Source organism: Ctenopharyngodon idella, chromosome 5, assembly GCF_019924925.1.
Source record: "Ctenopharyngodon idella isolate HZGC_01 chromosome 5, HZGC01, whole genome shotgun sequence".
NCBI classification, from domain to species: domain Eukaryota; kingdom Metazoa; phylum Chordata; class Actinopteri; order Cypriniformes; family Xenocyprididae; genus Ctenopharyngodon; species Ctenopharyngodon idella.
This window is the reverse complement of record NC_067224.1, coordinates 13,675,808-13,691,768: the sequence shown is the minus strand read 5'-3', so window position 1 is coordinate 13,691,768 and position 15,961 is coordinate 13,675,808. Positions and strand designations below refer to the sequence as shown.

Below are 15,961 nucleotides of genomic sequence, written 5' to 3'. Positions count from 1 at the left end.
TCCTTTTTTTAAAAAAAAAGTAAATCAGATGACAGAAGGCATGTTGGAGACTGTGTACAACAGATTTCGCAGCACAGTGTTGATAATTTAGACCCCTTCGAATTTACGTATCAAATATAATACAGTAGGCTTTATAGGTCAATTTAGAGGTCGACAATAATGCACAATAATAAAAACTGTCACTGACGCCAGACGTGTCCGTTGATCTCTTGAATGCAATGGCCAAACAGAGGCGTTTAAGTTAGTCACTCACCATTCAAAACGCAGGAGTTTTTGTTCGGTACAGAAATCTGCATGCTTGCGAATCCTCTTATTATAACAAAGTGTAGACACAATGTAAATAAAAGATTCACTGTGCAGTGTAGACAGCTTCACTGATTATAACTGAGATGAGTTACAGCTTTTTAGTGATTATAAAGAGAGCACTATTTGCATGCTTTATATAATCCATTCAGAATTTGATTTAAAGTTTTGTTTTTCATGCTGCTAAGAGGACCAACCACCACGAGCACGCTGCAAAGTTAATAACGTAACCTTAGTTCCCTTAGAGGAGGGAACGAGACATTACATATGGGGAAACCCTTTTCCTCTGAAATGCTGAAGCCTGATTGAATCACTCTATTGTTTTGCAATATCCAATTATGTCTGGGCATTCACCTGATTGGCTTGCTCAGCCAATATATAAACGATGTCAAGCGCCAGAACACCTCAGAATCTTTCGACTGAGCAAAAGCTATTGAGGCTATAAGGAGGTTTTTCACACGGAAATCAATGTAATGTCTCGTTCCCTCCTTTCAGGAAACTAAGGTTACGTCGAGTCAATTTCTCGACATTACATACGTGTAAAACCCCTCTATGTGAAAAATAGTGCCAGCCAACTCGCACATAGCCGATGCAATGGGCTAGGCGCTGAGGCAGTAGCAAAGACAATTCAGCATGCTCGCCCTACCCCCTCTAGGTCAGGTATTGGACCTGGTTGAAACACTCAGATGCAGTTTAGGCAAAAAGCCAAGAGTTTCAACAGCTTTTTTGGCAAAGAGCCTCTGCTTCGATAGCAGGCCACCCTTCTTAGCACCTGCAAAGCAGACAAAAAGCTGTTCTGAAGTTCAAAACTGGCTAGTTCTGTTTACATAAGCACACAGTGCATGCACGGGGCACAGAGCGTACTTCTGTGACACTGAATCGGTGTTTGGCTCAGGGGAGCAGAACGCTTGTATTGTGATAACCTGGGCCCTGAACAGTGGGTTGAGAGCACTTTAGGTGTGTAGCCGTGTCTGGGAGTGAGTCTGACCAGGGCGGGAAGGATTCAGCTGCCTTGGACCCCAAAGAAAGCTCGATATTAGGGGGTATTTACCCACCGAACAGCCCTCCAGCATGTTATGAGAGGCCGCGATAGCAGCCATGTAAACTTTCAGTATAGAGGGAGAACTGCCAACATCTAGGCGTTCCTGCAGGAAGGTCAAAACAGTGGGGATATCATAGCTTATCGGGTCTTTATCTCTGCTAGCACACCAGTTCGCAAATACTCTCCACTTCAATGCGTATAGGCACCTTGTTGAAGGTGCTCTAGCTTCCGCTATCGTGTGCAACACTCGCTGTGAAACGGTCAAATGGTTTACTCCATACAGACTTGCCACACATGCAGATCCCACAATTCTGGCCTGGGACAATAAATCACTTCTCAATTATTTGCATCCTTGCTGCTTGAGGGTATTTGCATCCTTGCTGTTTGAGGGTGTAATCTCCACTCTCCATGAACAATGCCCTCCCTGGACAGCATGTCCGCGCCGCGGACTGCCCGGTACATGTACTGCTCGAATCGAGAGGAGTACCTATCTGCCCACAAGAGCAGACATCTTGCCAAGCCCTGCAGGGTGCACGAGCGCATTCCTCCCTGGTGATTGATGTATGCCACCACCGCCATGATGTCCGTTTGGATTAGAAGATGGTGGTCTTTCACGAATGGAAGAAAATCCTGCAGCGCCAAATGAACAGCTTCCATCTCCAAGCAATTTATATGCCAGCGTTTCTGGTCTCTCACCCACACACCGAACGCTGGTCTGCCGTTGCGGAGGGCTCCCCAGCCTGACAGTGACGAGGCCAGTGCACTGTGAATGGACTGTGAATTCTCTGTGCTGATTAGAGTCCAAAACCATACCCAGAAAAGTAATTGACTGGCAAGGCTGAAGCATGCTCTTCTGCATGTTCACAGACAAACCTAGACACACTTAATGGGGCCTGTGTTTGTGTTCCTGGAGCACACTCTTTGATTGAGCGATGATCAGCCAGTCGTCTAGATAGTTCGGCACACTGTATAGCCTGCACTTCCTCTGCTCCTCAGGCGCTATCTTTAACGCCTGCTTGGCTAGAAGGGAGGAGATTTCTGCCCATAACAGCAGGGTGCTCTGACACATCTGACATAATCACACTGCCGAAGCGGGGTGGTCTGCGAGTGAACTGAAGAGTATAGCCGCACTTTATAATGCTGATCACCCAATCTGACGCCGCCGGGAGCGCTGCTCTTTTGGTCGCTGGCCCACTGTTGTGCATGGACCACGCTCTTTTCTTCCTGGCATGAGCATCAGGAACGCTGCTCTTTTCTCTCTGCCGGCCGTCCTTGTTGATGAGGGGCCAGCTTCACTCTGAAACAGGACTTCCTGTACTGCCTTTGACAAAGTGGTGGTTCAGGCTCACGGTGCGAGCCCGCACTTGGGGCTGAGGCGCGGCCAGCGTATCCAGTTGGTCGCTGAGCCGACGATGATCTGGACCTCGCCCTGGGGGGAGCCACACCGCGACCCCAAAAGCGACGTGGGCGTTGGGCGAAACCAGGCTCCAGGTGAAGGAGAAAGATTCTGAGTTGTTCTGGTGCCCGACATCACTTATATAGTGGCTGAGCCAGCCAATCAGGCAAATGCTCAGACGCCATTGGCTATTGCAAAGCAATAGAGTGATTCAGTCAGGCTTCAGCATTTCAGAAGAAAAGGGTTTCCCCATATGTAATGTCGAGAAACTGACTCGATAAGGGAACTATCAGTTAATTAATCGGTTATTGGCAAGTATTGCCCAACTTAGTTCTCGTATCTGTAAAATCCAATATCGGTCGACCTCTAGTTCAAATAGCAAAATCTCTCCCAAACTCTTGGCACAGGATCAAGACTCACCTCTTTTATCAATTATTTGCACTAGGTTTTATTGTACTGTATTTGTATTAGGTTTATTTGTTCTAGGTAGTATTTCATTATATGAACAGGAAGCATTTAATTGCCTTTATCTATTTTCTGCAGCTAAATAAGTCACTCTGGATAAGAGCATCTGCTAAATGTAAATGAGCCATGAGTCTCTAGTCCAAAGAGAGGTGACAACACTATAAAAAGACAGATTTCACTCGCCACGAAAGGCTAGATGGATACGACGCTTCTGCTCTGACTTACTGTGCATTAGTTGAATCCATACTGTACTCCTCTGTGTACCTAGATAAAGCAGACATGGGTGACACAAAAAGGGAAAGAGAGTTTTCAATAAAGGACACATGCAAATTATAAACATGCAAAAACATGCTGGAAAAGGCTGGGTTGGCCACAGTCCTTCTGAAAAGCACTGCAAAGGAATATCTGACACGCATCTTTGTCAAATGTGTGTCATTGTGCTGTGACACACTGCATTTTCACAATGTGTTTAGCTTCTGATATTTTGAAGTGCCATATGAAAGCTTTGAGCACTGAGCTGAATCCACAATCTAGATGAAAACCACAGGAGGATGGAGTTTCCATAGCCCCAGGGTTGCTCTGTGTGGCTATTTAGTTGGCACAACAATGGATGAGCATGATATGGATCACATGGAGGTTAGATGATGACTGCATTATCACAAACATCTTGATCATAAATTAAGAGCGATATGCTTTTATTGATTAATGTAGTGTAATAATATTGCACTAAATATTGGTGTGTACAACTGTCATATAGGTACAACTGCAAAACAACAGAAAATGGAAAAACAAATATTATACTGATAAGCAAAGGAAATGGCCATTTCTGAAGGAACAGGCTGAGTGAATATCCGTGTCATATGAACTGCATATTCTGTCTGAATTTACGGGCTAAATATTCTCTGTGAATGGTTTACATTAAATATTCCCTCTGTGTGGTGTGGTGAGCAGTGCAGTATTTCAGCTTAACAACCACAGGGCTGTGAAGGGTTCATTACGTTGAAGCACCATCCCAGTGGCATAAACAACAAAGTGTAGCTGAAATTTATATTAAGAGTCCAAAGGCAGAAGGCCATAACCCCAAATAACCCCAAACTCAAAAAGACTGTGAACTCAAAAGAAATGTTTTCTCATGGGACTTATTTTGTGTGTTCAGTGCATACTTAATAATCAAATTCAAAAACCTATTATCATTATCTAATAATGTCATTATCACCTAACTACATAGTTAGGGTCACTAACATGACAAAAGTTATTCAATTACTGATTGTACCCTTCCTCAACTCTGTAGGTTTTACTCAAACATTAAAGGTTTAGTTCACCCAAAAATTAAAATTCTGTCATTAATTACTCACCCTCATGTCGTTCCACACCCGTAAGACCTTTGTTCATCTTCAGAACACAAATTAAGATATTTTTGATCAAATCCGATGGCTCAGTGAGGCCTCCATTGCCAGCAAGATAATTAACACTTTCAGATGCCCTACTAAAGACGTATTTAAGGGTGCGTTCACACTTGTCATGTTTGGTTTGATTAAAACAAACCCTGGTGCGATTGCTCTGTTAGTGCGGTTCATTTGAACATATGTGAACGCTGCCATCCGAACCCTGGTGCGCACCAAACAAGCGGACCGAGACCACTGAAAAGATGGGTCTCGGTCCGCTTCCAAACGAACTTTGGTGCAGTTCGAATGATATATGAATGCAACACGGACCAAAGACATGTAATCGAACCAAAAACAGGAAGAGGATACCCTAAAAACAACAGAATCCTCACGCATATCGGTTTTTCGTCATAGTCGTGAGTTTGCCCATGACAGGCATCAGATGAATGTCTCTCACGCAGCAGATCATTTGTGTGTGTGACGGATGGATTCCCGCCGCTGTTTTGACTCCTTTATACATTTTATAAGCTCTTCACGGGTTCCCAGCTGGCCAAAATACCATCATATGCAGGCTAGACACACACAACAAGCGCATTTACCTCAGCACACAGCATTGTTTTGGATGTTTGGTAAGTTCTGTCTCAGAATTGGCAATACGTCATAAAATCCGACCAATCTAAATGCCTTTAGGTTCCGTATCTTTTGGTTAGGTAATAAAATTGCCAATCTGAACGCTAATCGGACCAGGACTAAATGTTTTTTTTTCTTCTTTTTTTCTTCTTTGGCTTCATTTGAACTGCTTCATGAAGCTTCGAAGCTTTACAAATCTTTTGTTTCGAATCAGTGGTTCGGAGGGTGTATCAAACTGCCAAAGTTAGTTTTATTGTATACTCTATACAATACAGTGACTCAAATGAATGAATTTCTTGATGAACCCAATGGTAAAAGTGCTGAAGTAAGTGAATTTATATTTACTTTGCTGGATATAGGATATGATGGCAAAATGGACGTGTTAAACAAGATAAATGGTGTATGCTTAATTTCACGATAAGGGTGCACGATTAATAACGATTAAAAAATTTAATCTATTGACAGCCCTAATATAAATAAATATATATATATGTATATATATATATATATATATATATATATAAATTGAGGCTCAGTGCCATTATTTATCAGTTAGAATAGAGTTTCAGAGAGCCACCTAATTTACAGGTGACTGCATTTCTGACTGCAAATGACTGCATTTTGCAAATCTGTTATTCCAAATCAGTCAATTTTTCACAATGCCTGCTTAACAATGTAATTAACAGGCATCCAATCACAGATGCAGTTTATACAGACATGAGTTGAATCATATATCAACCTGTATGACTTTTTCTTTTCACATAAAAAACATAAGGAGGATTTTTTAATAGTGTACTGGCTGCTCTTTTCCATGGAATTACAGTCAATAGGGTCTGGAGCAGAATCTTCAAAAGCTTCAAGGACAAATAAAAAAGCACCATTAAAGTGTCATACTGTAAGTGGTTCACACGCTACAATCCAAGCATTTCATGATGGCTTCTGTCTTTTTAAGCCTGACCATCCCTTGACCATTATTACATTGAAAAAAGCATTCAGTAACTTTTTGTTTTCACAGTAGAAAGAAAGTTTTTGAGGATTAAAACAACATGAGGGTGAGTAAATGAGAGAATTTTGCTCTGTCCCTTTAATGGGTTGAAAATGGAGTGAAACATCTGTTCTAAAAGTACAAGTTCACATACATCACAGCAGCAAATTAGCAATGACAGTTAAAGCAGCAAGCTCTCCTGTATGGATCCCTGAGACCAAATAATTGGCTAAAAAACATTTTGCTATTGCTCCATCCAAGAAACTGTCAGAACTTCAGTCTTCAAAATGACCACTTTATTCTATAGGGAACTGCTCCCACTTATATCCCCAGAAAATCAGGAAGAAACCAAATGACCAATCAAAACAAGTGACACAGAGAGCCACATACAGTATAGGATTTGTGCACAATATTGAGGTGTAGGAATGATTTTAACAGTCTTCCAAAAACTGAGTGGATGAACCCCACCCCCATCCTAACTCCCATTATACTGATTGCTGTGAGTCCGACCAGGTGGCAGATTTTCAAGCTTTTTTTAGCACTAAAAACACTTGTGTTCTAAGTTACCACAATATCATCTAAATCCCAGTAACATCTGGGGCATCTTTATAAAGCTTCACGCAACCATTTTCCAAACAACATGTCTAACACTTTGTTCCAAAGTGTCACAAAATGTATGCTTTAATAAAGGTAAAATTAGTTACTGGATGATTTCTGTCATGTTTTACAGCACTTTAAAATAATATTTCAAAATTAAGCTGAATCATTTATTGCTCAATCTTACTGCTGGAGCTCAACTTTTCTGCAGAGCTGGGTACTAACCACCAAAGATGGGAATAACGGCGTTATAAATAAACGGATTACATAATGAGAAAGTAGATTATTTCTTTTCATTTTGAATTATTTCGTTTAAAGGTAGACATTTCAAGCTTTCTATAGATATATTTCTCATGTCTGTGAGGCAAGCAGCCGCTGAGTTTTGGTTTATTTAGCGTATAAGAGGCGCTCCAGTTCACGTGCAAGTGATCACGCCCGCGCCTCCATCATGATTATATTGTCTGCTATATTTGCTTCTTATTTATTAAATCCAGGCAAATGGTTGATGAAACATTGATTAAAATTAAGATACAATATTTACAAAATGAAATTCACTTTAAAGAAAGGCTTTCTACAAAACAAAACTTAATGAAGTGGTCAAAATCATTTCTGACCCATCCATGTCTCCCGATGTATTGTGCATCTTATGATGCATCCTATCTTACTCATGCTGTTCACTTTTCATAATCAAATAGATGAATTTAAAACATAACATAGGCCTATTTAAACATAAATATGAAACTACGTTTTACGTTTACGTTACGTTTACGTTACTACGTTTAACTACGTTTCTAATGGCTACCAACACATAGTATACAGAGAAATTTCATGTCTGAGTAACAGCGGATCATGAGTCGAGTTGGATCAAGCATAATTTATTTTTACACTTATATTTAATATTGGGGGCATCCAAGTTATTTGACATATTTGAATTTTTTTTTTAAAAGTAACGCATTAGTTACCCTGGTAATTAGTTACTTTTATAATGATGTAACTCAGTTACTATTTGTGAGAAGTAACTATAACTAATTACCTTTTTAAAGTAACGTGCCCAACACTGCTAACCACACAACCACACATCTTGGGTTTCCATGTTTTATAGGGACTTTCCATAGACTTCCATAGACATGGTTTTTATACTGTACAAACTGAATATTCTATCCCCTATCCCTACCCCTAAATGTTAAAATAGTAAATATAACAGATAAAATGTTAATTAAATGTGTTAATTTAATTAACAATGTCTTAAAGAATATGGAATATGTGCTTCCCTTTTGAAAGGGAACTCGACGCTGCATAAACACGCTAGGGAAACCGCCTCCGCGGGAACCGGTGTCTGAAACACATATCCAATCTCGGCAATATCATATTGCCCGGCGACAGCCCATCACACCATAAGTCTTTTCGTCTTCAGGGTCTGTTTTTTTGAAGCACATATTGGCAAGTGAAAGTAAGCAAAATGAAATGCACAGAAAAAAACAGACTTACTAGGAGGTTTGTGAAGTGTGTTGATCTGTGTCCACGTTATCTGACACCAGATGACACACACGTTCTGTGCGTTCTCTGTCTGGGGGAAAAGCACGCATGGGAGGTTCTCGAGGGAGCTTCCTGTGTGAATTGCGAGCGTTTTCCCCTGAAAATGCTCCGGTCTCGTCTGGCTCTCTTCTCGAGGGGAAAGAGTTCGGCATCTGGACCTGGTGGCTCGTGCTGAGGCAGAGCGGAGACTCAGGTCATGGGGTTCCCAGATGGAGCTCGCCGAGAAGTTTGAGAGGGGCGTGGACCTCTCGAGCGGCTAGGCGGCTGACGAGGCAGCGCTGCTGGGAGAGGATGCAAGCTCATCTGCATCCTCAGGTCCAATGGCCAGTGCTCTTCCAGCCGAGCAGGAGATGGCTGAGGAGGATAGAGAAGGTGATATTACTGAATCCTCTCAGTCACCCTGCCCTGCGTATGCTGAGTTGTTAGAGGTAGTGGAACGCTCTGCTGGCAGGTTACAGTTGCCATGGCAGCACGTTAGGAAAGAGGTTTCTCTCCGGCCATAGCCCTCCAACTCTAGTGAGTCTTCCATTCCATCCCGACCTACATTCTGAGTTTGAGAAGGCATGGAAAAGCCTGTACTCAGCGCGAATCCATCAAAGTCAGCGGGCGAATTTCGCTGACGTCGAGGGATTGGCAGATTATGGCTATGTGTCGATGCCACCGATTGACGAGACGTTCACGAACTATCTCGTATCGGGGCGGACATCAACTCTGAAGGCTCCAACCCTGCCATCTAGACTGCTTAAAGTGACATCACGTCTAAATGGCAGGGCATACGCGGCAGCAGGCCAGGCTCTTGTTGCTATGCACACAATGGCTGTGCTGCAGGCATACCTGCTGAGGGACTTAGACCAGGGGGCAGGGCTGTCCCCTGAAGCGGTCATAGAGCTGCGCCGCACCACGGATTTGGCGCTCTGGGCCACCAAACAGACTGCGGGCTTGGTCGGTCGATCAATGGCGGCAATGGTGGCCACGGAGCGCCATCTGTGGCTGAACTTGGCAGACATCAGGAAAAAAGAGAAGTCCTTTCTCCTCGATGCCCCGGTTTCGCCCTCTGAGCTTTTTGGGACCTCTGTCGTGGTTGGAAAGTTCACTTGAGAGTGGTTTTGAGGCTGCTATTCGATTGCAGGCTGGCCTTTTTAAATACAGGCCACCTTGATAGCCACCTCAGGTCAGGGTAGTTGTCTCCTCTACTCACGTTTTGGAGAATTTTATGTATCAAAGAGACAAGCCCTTTTGCTTCAGATAGATTTATGTCCAGCGTCGGCCCACTGGGCCGCCTGACATGCTTACCTGGTTTATGTCACTCATTTTAAACGAGTTTAGGACAGATAAGACTTTTTATTGCATTTCTTAGCCACCTTTAGCGGTGTTATTTGAGTGTGTTTTGCCTCCTCTCAGTTGAGAGTTTTGCTTAGAGGCCGCTGCTCTGAGGAGCACCAGGTAGATCTATGTGCTATGGGCTGGCCCTCACCCGGGCCACCCTGATAGCTGACTCAAGTTAGTATTAGAGATAGTGAAGGCGGTCTGTGTACATTCCCGCCCCTGACCCCTCATTAGCGAGTGTAGGTCCCCTTTTTTATCTCTAGTGCTGGCCTCCTCTTATTGAGAGTCGTCTGGCTAAGGCCTGGCCCCCTTCTGCATGATGCAGATTGGTGTGGAGGCAGAATAGACTGTTCCCTTCCTATTTGATTAGTAATGTTTGCTGCAGCCTGCATTTTGGAAGCTGAGCTAAATAGGCCCTCACTAGGCTCCTCTTAAGCCCGCTGAACTAGCATTCAAGCGTTGGGTTGAGTGTGGGTGGTTTTTCTATGAAAAGCCCTTATTCCCCTGGGGCTGAGTACAGATATTATTTCTGTCATGATGGAGTCTTTGTGGTTGGCCTCCACCCTGTAGTTTCTCAGGGTTAGGTGGATAGTACTCCCTTGTAAACAAGGTGTTTTCTGAGTGCTTAGCTTATAGCTCTGTTGTTATCTGCCCTGCACCATTGTGGCTCAGGTCGAGCAGTATTTGACCTTCACTGCGGGCTGGTCATTTGGTACGCTCCCTTGTAGCTCAGCATTGCCACGAGCTGACGCTCATGTCATCTGGAGTAGTAGGCCCATGTGGGCCTCCTCCAGGGCATGATGGCGTATGTTTGTACTCCCCTTGCTTAAAGGGTAAAAAGTGTTTTTTCTGAGTACACCGCTCGTTGGCGATGTGATAAGGATATCACCAGGCGTTGTTTGAATAGTAAACTACTTCTGCTACTAGACTCGCTATAGGGTAGTAGGCCCTAACAGGCTTCCTCTCAAGGTAAGTTCCCACCACGTTGGGCCTCTAGCAGCCAGCACATGCGCTGTCAGGTAGCTGGCCTTAACAGGCCTCCCTGTTAGCAGCCCCAGTAAATGGGTTTTCTGGTAGATATTTTTTATGCCGTCAGATAGTAAGCCTTAGCAGGCTTCTCTGTGGTCAGCCCCATTAGTGTGGATGCTGTAGGAACAAGACACGCTCCGGGTAGCTGGCCTTAACAGGCCTCCCTGTGAGTGAGTCCCCAGCACTTTGGTATGTGAAAGCTCAGCTAGCAATGATTTGCTTTGAATAAGTAGGCCTTAACTCCCTCGGGTCGGCGGTCACGCCGGCGATACCACCTCGGTTTTTTTCTTACCAGTGTGAAAGAGACTCAAAATACTCCATCAATGTTGCACATATAATTAAGAGTTATACACCATTAAAATTTGTGGAATATCTTCTTTTATTTGTGTACACTCAGAGTAAAAACAAAATTATGTGCTTTTTGCAAAATAAAGAAAACTAACATGATGCATGATCTCTCGTCTCCCTCTGAACGAAGTTTAATCTGATAGTTCTCAGAAAATGAACTGTAACTTAGTGAATACTAATGACACAAAAATGAGACTTATGTCTCAAAAAACGTTGAAATGTCAGGTTTTAAATCGTGTAAGTCAAATCGAAAACAAATATTCTGTGTTTATGTAATCTGTATGAAAAGAGACACATGTCAGACGCCCGTGATTCAGCTCATTATCTGCTAATGCGGCCACGCCCACGGAGCGAGCGCTATTCAGACGCAAATTCTGAGGCAATACATGTATACATCGTCTCAATCGTGCATTTATTGTCTTGAAAAGTGTTTATCTGGATGTTAAAGCCATGGTTAGCGATCTCTGGAAGATATACCGTTAGTTCCTGAATGTCCTGTTCTTCTTTAGAGTAATTTGTGGACTAACTGTGCACAGAGCGCCCTCCGGCTGCAAGTATGAATTGAAAACACAGTATCCAGCGTTCATAGTGATGACAATAAATATTGAATAAATATTACTCCTCTGTATAGAAAATTGACATAAACATATGAAAATCCATCAATATGTCTCCAAATGTGCATGCTTTTAAGCTAAAAGGCTATATGAAATGCCATAGAGGTAACATGAATGTTTAGACGCTTTGCATCACAGAAATACATTATATTTTAAAGTATATAATAGAATACCATTATTTTAAATTGTAATAATATTTCGCAGTATTGCTGTTTTTTCTGTATGTTTGATATACACCATGATGAGCTTGAGACATGATCACAGAGGGTTTTTTCACAGCCTACCTGACTGAAAGGCCTCATTAATATGCAGCTCATTAGAGGTTCTTTATGCGATTCTTTTGTCTTCTCAGGTGTAAATCAACCATTATTCATGATGATTCACGCCTCCACGCATACTGTGTTTCTTGACAAAAAGTGTCTTACAAAAACTAAATCAATATATTGTTATAAATGAACGAGTATGCAGGATAATTTTTACATCATTTTGAAGCAAAAACTCTAGTCTACAACCTCCAATACCCAGAAGTCTTGTGAACACAGATTTAATATATATTTTTTGGCTTTATTTCAGTGACTTAAGTTTTTTGTTTTTTCAATAACCACGCATGAACGTTATTCCTTCAAAAACACAAACATGTACATACATGTTCCTCACATATTATTGTAGCCTAGTTTGTGCTGAATACAGTGTAATGACACTTTTTCCATTAATATGTTTATGAACAACTGAAAAAAGCACAAATGTCAGGGCATGTCAAAACTTCTCCAGGGCCCCGAAAATACCAGTCTACCAGGCAGCTGTCCCTGATGGGCCGCCCTGGAGGCTAGTCCCCGGCAGTAGTGGACTTGCTTCAGATTGCAGGCCTTAGCAGGCCTCTTTGAGGTTGAGTCCCCAGCAGTGTGGACGTCTGGCATCCAGCTGTTGCTTGTTTTCAGTTTGTTGGCCTTAGCAGGCCACTCTGGAAGACAGCAGGCCTCCCTGTGGGCGAGCCCAAGGTTGTAGGCTTTAGACAGCTAGCTAGCTATTTGCTATCAGGCTGGTGGCCTTAGCAACTAGTTTTCGGGCAGCAGGCCTTAACTGGCCTCTCTGAGAGCCAGCCACTAATAAGTAGGTGTATGGCAGCTAGCAATGGCCACAGTCAGCCATTGAGATGCGTAGCCGTAGTAGGCCCCTTTTCGAGGAGAATTTCCCACAGTATGGTTACTTCTCTGCCAGTCTAGATATCAGGTGGTTGGCCATAGTAGGCCTCCCTGATGCAAGTTCCTAGTAGTTGGGTATCGGTCAGCAGGGTCTTGTTAGCAGGTGCTTGGCCTCCCGGCCTCCCTGAGACCGCACGCTGCTGTGTGTTGCTGGCGTGGCTAGCCTCTCTCACCTTTGTTTCTAGTTTATAGCCTAGTCGACCTGATAGGTCGAGCTGGTACTCTCCTCACTCTGAGAGTGGGCTTGAGTACTTAGCTTCCTAAGTCTGGTCAGTGGTTGAAGGCTTCCCTCGAAGCCTCCCAGTTAGATCAGCTCTTAGGCTGTAAGCATTCCCCTCACAAGGGTTCCTTTTTAGAGTGCACGGCCTTCTTAGCGCCTTGAAACATAGGTGCTTTGTAGATCCTAGGATCCAGCAGAGTAACTCCCCTCGCTTGCAAGGGTTGATAGCACTTCGCTGAGTCCTGCTCTCCAGAATGCCAGTCTCTAAGATCCGGTCTGAGCGCTTTGAGGCTTGTAGCTCAGGCTTTGACAGCTGGGAGCACTGTCACCGACAACTCATTTGTGACCTGTATTGTGAGTGTGTCTGGTATTTCTTTGGAACTTGCCGGATTCTGACAGTTGTCACTGCCATGCATGGCATGCACTCCCCTCAGCATGGCGGCGTGGGTATATCGTTCCCCTAGTGTGTTTACGCAGCGTCGAGTTCCCTTTCGAAAGGGAACGTCTCAGGTTACGGATGTAACCATGGTTCCCTGAGAAAAGGGAACGAGACGCTGCGTCTCTTAGCCATGCCTCGGGGCCCGCCTGCTTACAGTCCCTTCAGACAATAAGTGGATGACATGTTATTTGGGTGCCCCTTATATACATGCGGGTCGCATTGTTATGATGTCATGGGCTGTCGCTGGTCAATATGATATTGCCGAGATTGGATATGTGTTTCAGACACCAGTTCCCAGGGAACCATGGTTAGATGAGACGTTTTTTTTTTTTTTTTTTAATTTTACTTATCTTTTGACTTATCTTAAACATACGGCACTCATCGTGCAAGATGAAGGGGGTGAAAAAAACACTGAAATACTACGCAACAGCCAAAGACTTTAGCGATAGGCAATGGTGCGAGATGAAAGGAAAAAAAAAACATTGTTTAATTAAAACAAACAATACATTGACTTCTAAAGCCACTTTTTGGGATGTCAATGATTTACTTCTCTACCACAATAATGAAATATGTTAAATTATCTTCACTCAAGAGCTTTTCTCAGCAAATGTGGTGAACTGCATTTTGATTGTAATTTAATTAATAAAATGCAATTCATTGATTATCAGCCCTTATAAAAAGCAACAATTAAATAGACAAATAAATGAAACACGCAGAAAGATAAATCTGTAAGAGTAGAATTGACAGACCTATGTCACAGAATCCCCAGATTCTAATTGTCTGAAGAAGCCACACAGGCATGCGTAATGTATGGCAAAAAGACACAGTGGCTCATTCCCAGCTCAAGGAACTGGGTTACATACGGAGCCCCAGACGTTACCTTTCAAGGGAACTTTGACACTGCGTCATGATGTTGATGCTATGGGAATGTTATACCTATGCCATATTGAAAAATGCCAACCCAACAAGACTGTGAAATTATGTACAAACACAGACCCTGTGGACAAGCAAAATAGATTAACCCAACATGACCTGAGAGCCTGGGGTTGAAGAAGCCACACTCCGAGTAGAGTGGGCTCTGATGCCTAGAGGGGAAGCCAAGCTGTGTGCCTCACAGGCAAAGGAATCACATCAGTAATCCAATAAACACTGCCTGGTGGCAACAAAACCTTAGCTGCACCCCAAAAAGCAGTGCAAATCTCCTACTTTTTTAAATGAAGTTATCAGCAATAACAGAGGCTTGAGAGTCAGAAAAACTCTTCTGAGGCTCAAATGGAGCCTTACATATTAATTATAATTCTTATAATTAATATAATTATAAGAATGCATACAGTTTATATTTATGAAACCAATTTGAAAACAAGCAGCTTTGTCATAATTACATCAGAAATACAGAAAATATCTATTACGGGGGCAATATTGTTTTGGACGACAGGGAGGTCTACGTGTCAGAAAGGGTTATAACCACTGATCTAGCTTATCTATTCACTCACAAAAAGAACGTGTATAGGATGATGAAAGAATGTGCAAGGAAGGAACATGGTGCTAGGACATGGTTTCAGACTGTTGAGTCCCTGCTGTCAGATTGGATACATTTTTGCTTGTCTAAAGCTACACCTACATACAGTACAAATACAAACCCTGCACTGCACCACAGCATTTCACAGCACCCTCAGATACATTTCACTCTCACTGCAAGGTGCTCTGAAGCTCTAGTTCTTTTACAAACCTGATCTATGTAAAGCTCAGAAAGGGAGTTGTTGACATATTAATGCACAATCATAGATGATTCATTTACATCGTTATTATATGAAAACTGGTGTCAATCCGCTTATAATTTGGCTCACAATACACTGTGTAACAGTGCACTTATGTAACGCTCATTTTCAAAAAAAAATAAAAAATTTGTCTCAGTGAACCAACTCAATATGAAAAAAAAAGTGACGTCAAATTGTCAAACTAAAAATGAAGCAGACTGTTCAGGTATAGTTCTGTATAAATCAAATAAGTTTTTCCTGCATAGACCTCTTGTTTGACAGCTTGAATTTATGAAACATTTAACAATTTTGGAGCACAAAAATGTGTCATCTGTGTTATCAAAAAGCATGATGGGCAAACACTGCTCTATACTACTGAGTGATCTTTTAATGAGAGTTGACCATGCAAACAATTTCCTTCTCTTTCACTCCTTGCTGTCTTAAACTAAGTGCTGAAATAAGAAATGGAAAGAGCTGACAGGGCAGAGAAATGTCCTCGGGTATAATCAAAACATGCCATGAAGTGGTCTGAAAGTAACTTTGAAGTCACTTTAGATCATTCAATTTTTTTTTATTTTATTTTTTTATATTTGGGTTGTTTAGAATTGACAAAGCAGAGGTGGCTATTTGTGTCATGGTACGTTTTGCATTAGTCAATATCAAAGGTGCAGTTACTGAAACTGAGAC

At 42.5% G+C, this 15,961-nt stretch overlaps 1 protein-coding gene across 15 annotated transcripts in view; it reads right to left on the bottom strand.

The window, feature by feature from the left end:
- Positions 1–15,961, bottom strand: part of kcnt1b (potassium sodium-activated channel subfamily T member 1b) — a 95,145-nt gene that overhangs the window by 53,554 nt on the left and 25,630 nt on the right. Inside the window, exon 2 of one of the 15 annotated variants that reach the window (XM_051895534.1) lies at positions 3,432–3,470. The exons of the other annotated variants lie outside the window; for them this stretch is intronic. Within the exon in view, the coding sequence (XP_051751494.1) occupies positions 3,432–3,470 (39 nt within the window). The remainder of the gene's footprint in view (positions 1–3,431; positions 3,471–15,961) is intronic. 15 annotated transcript variants of the gene reach the window in all.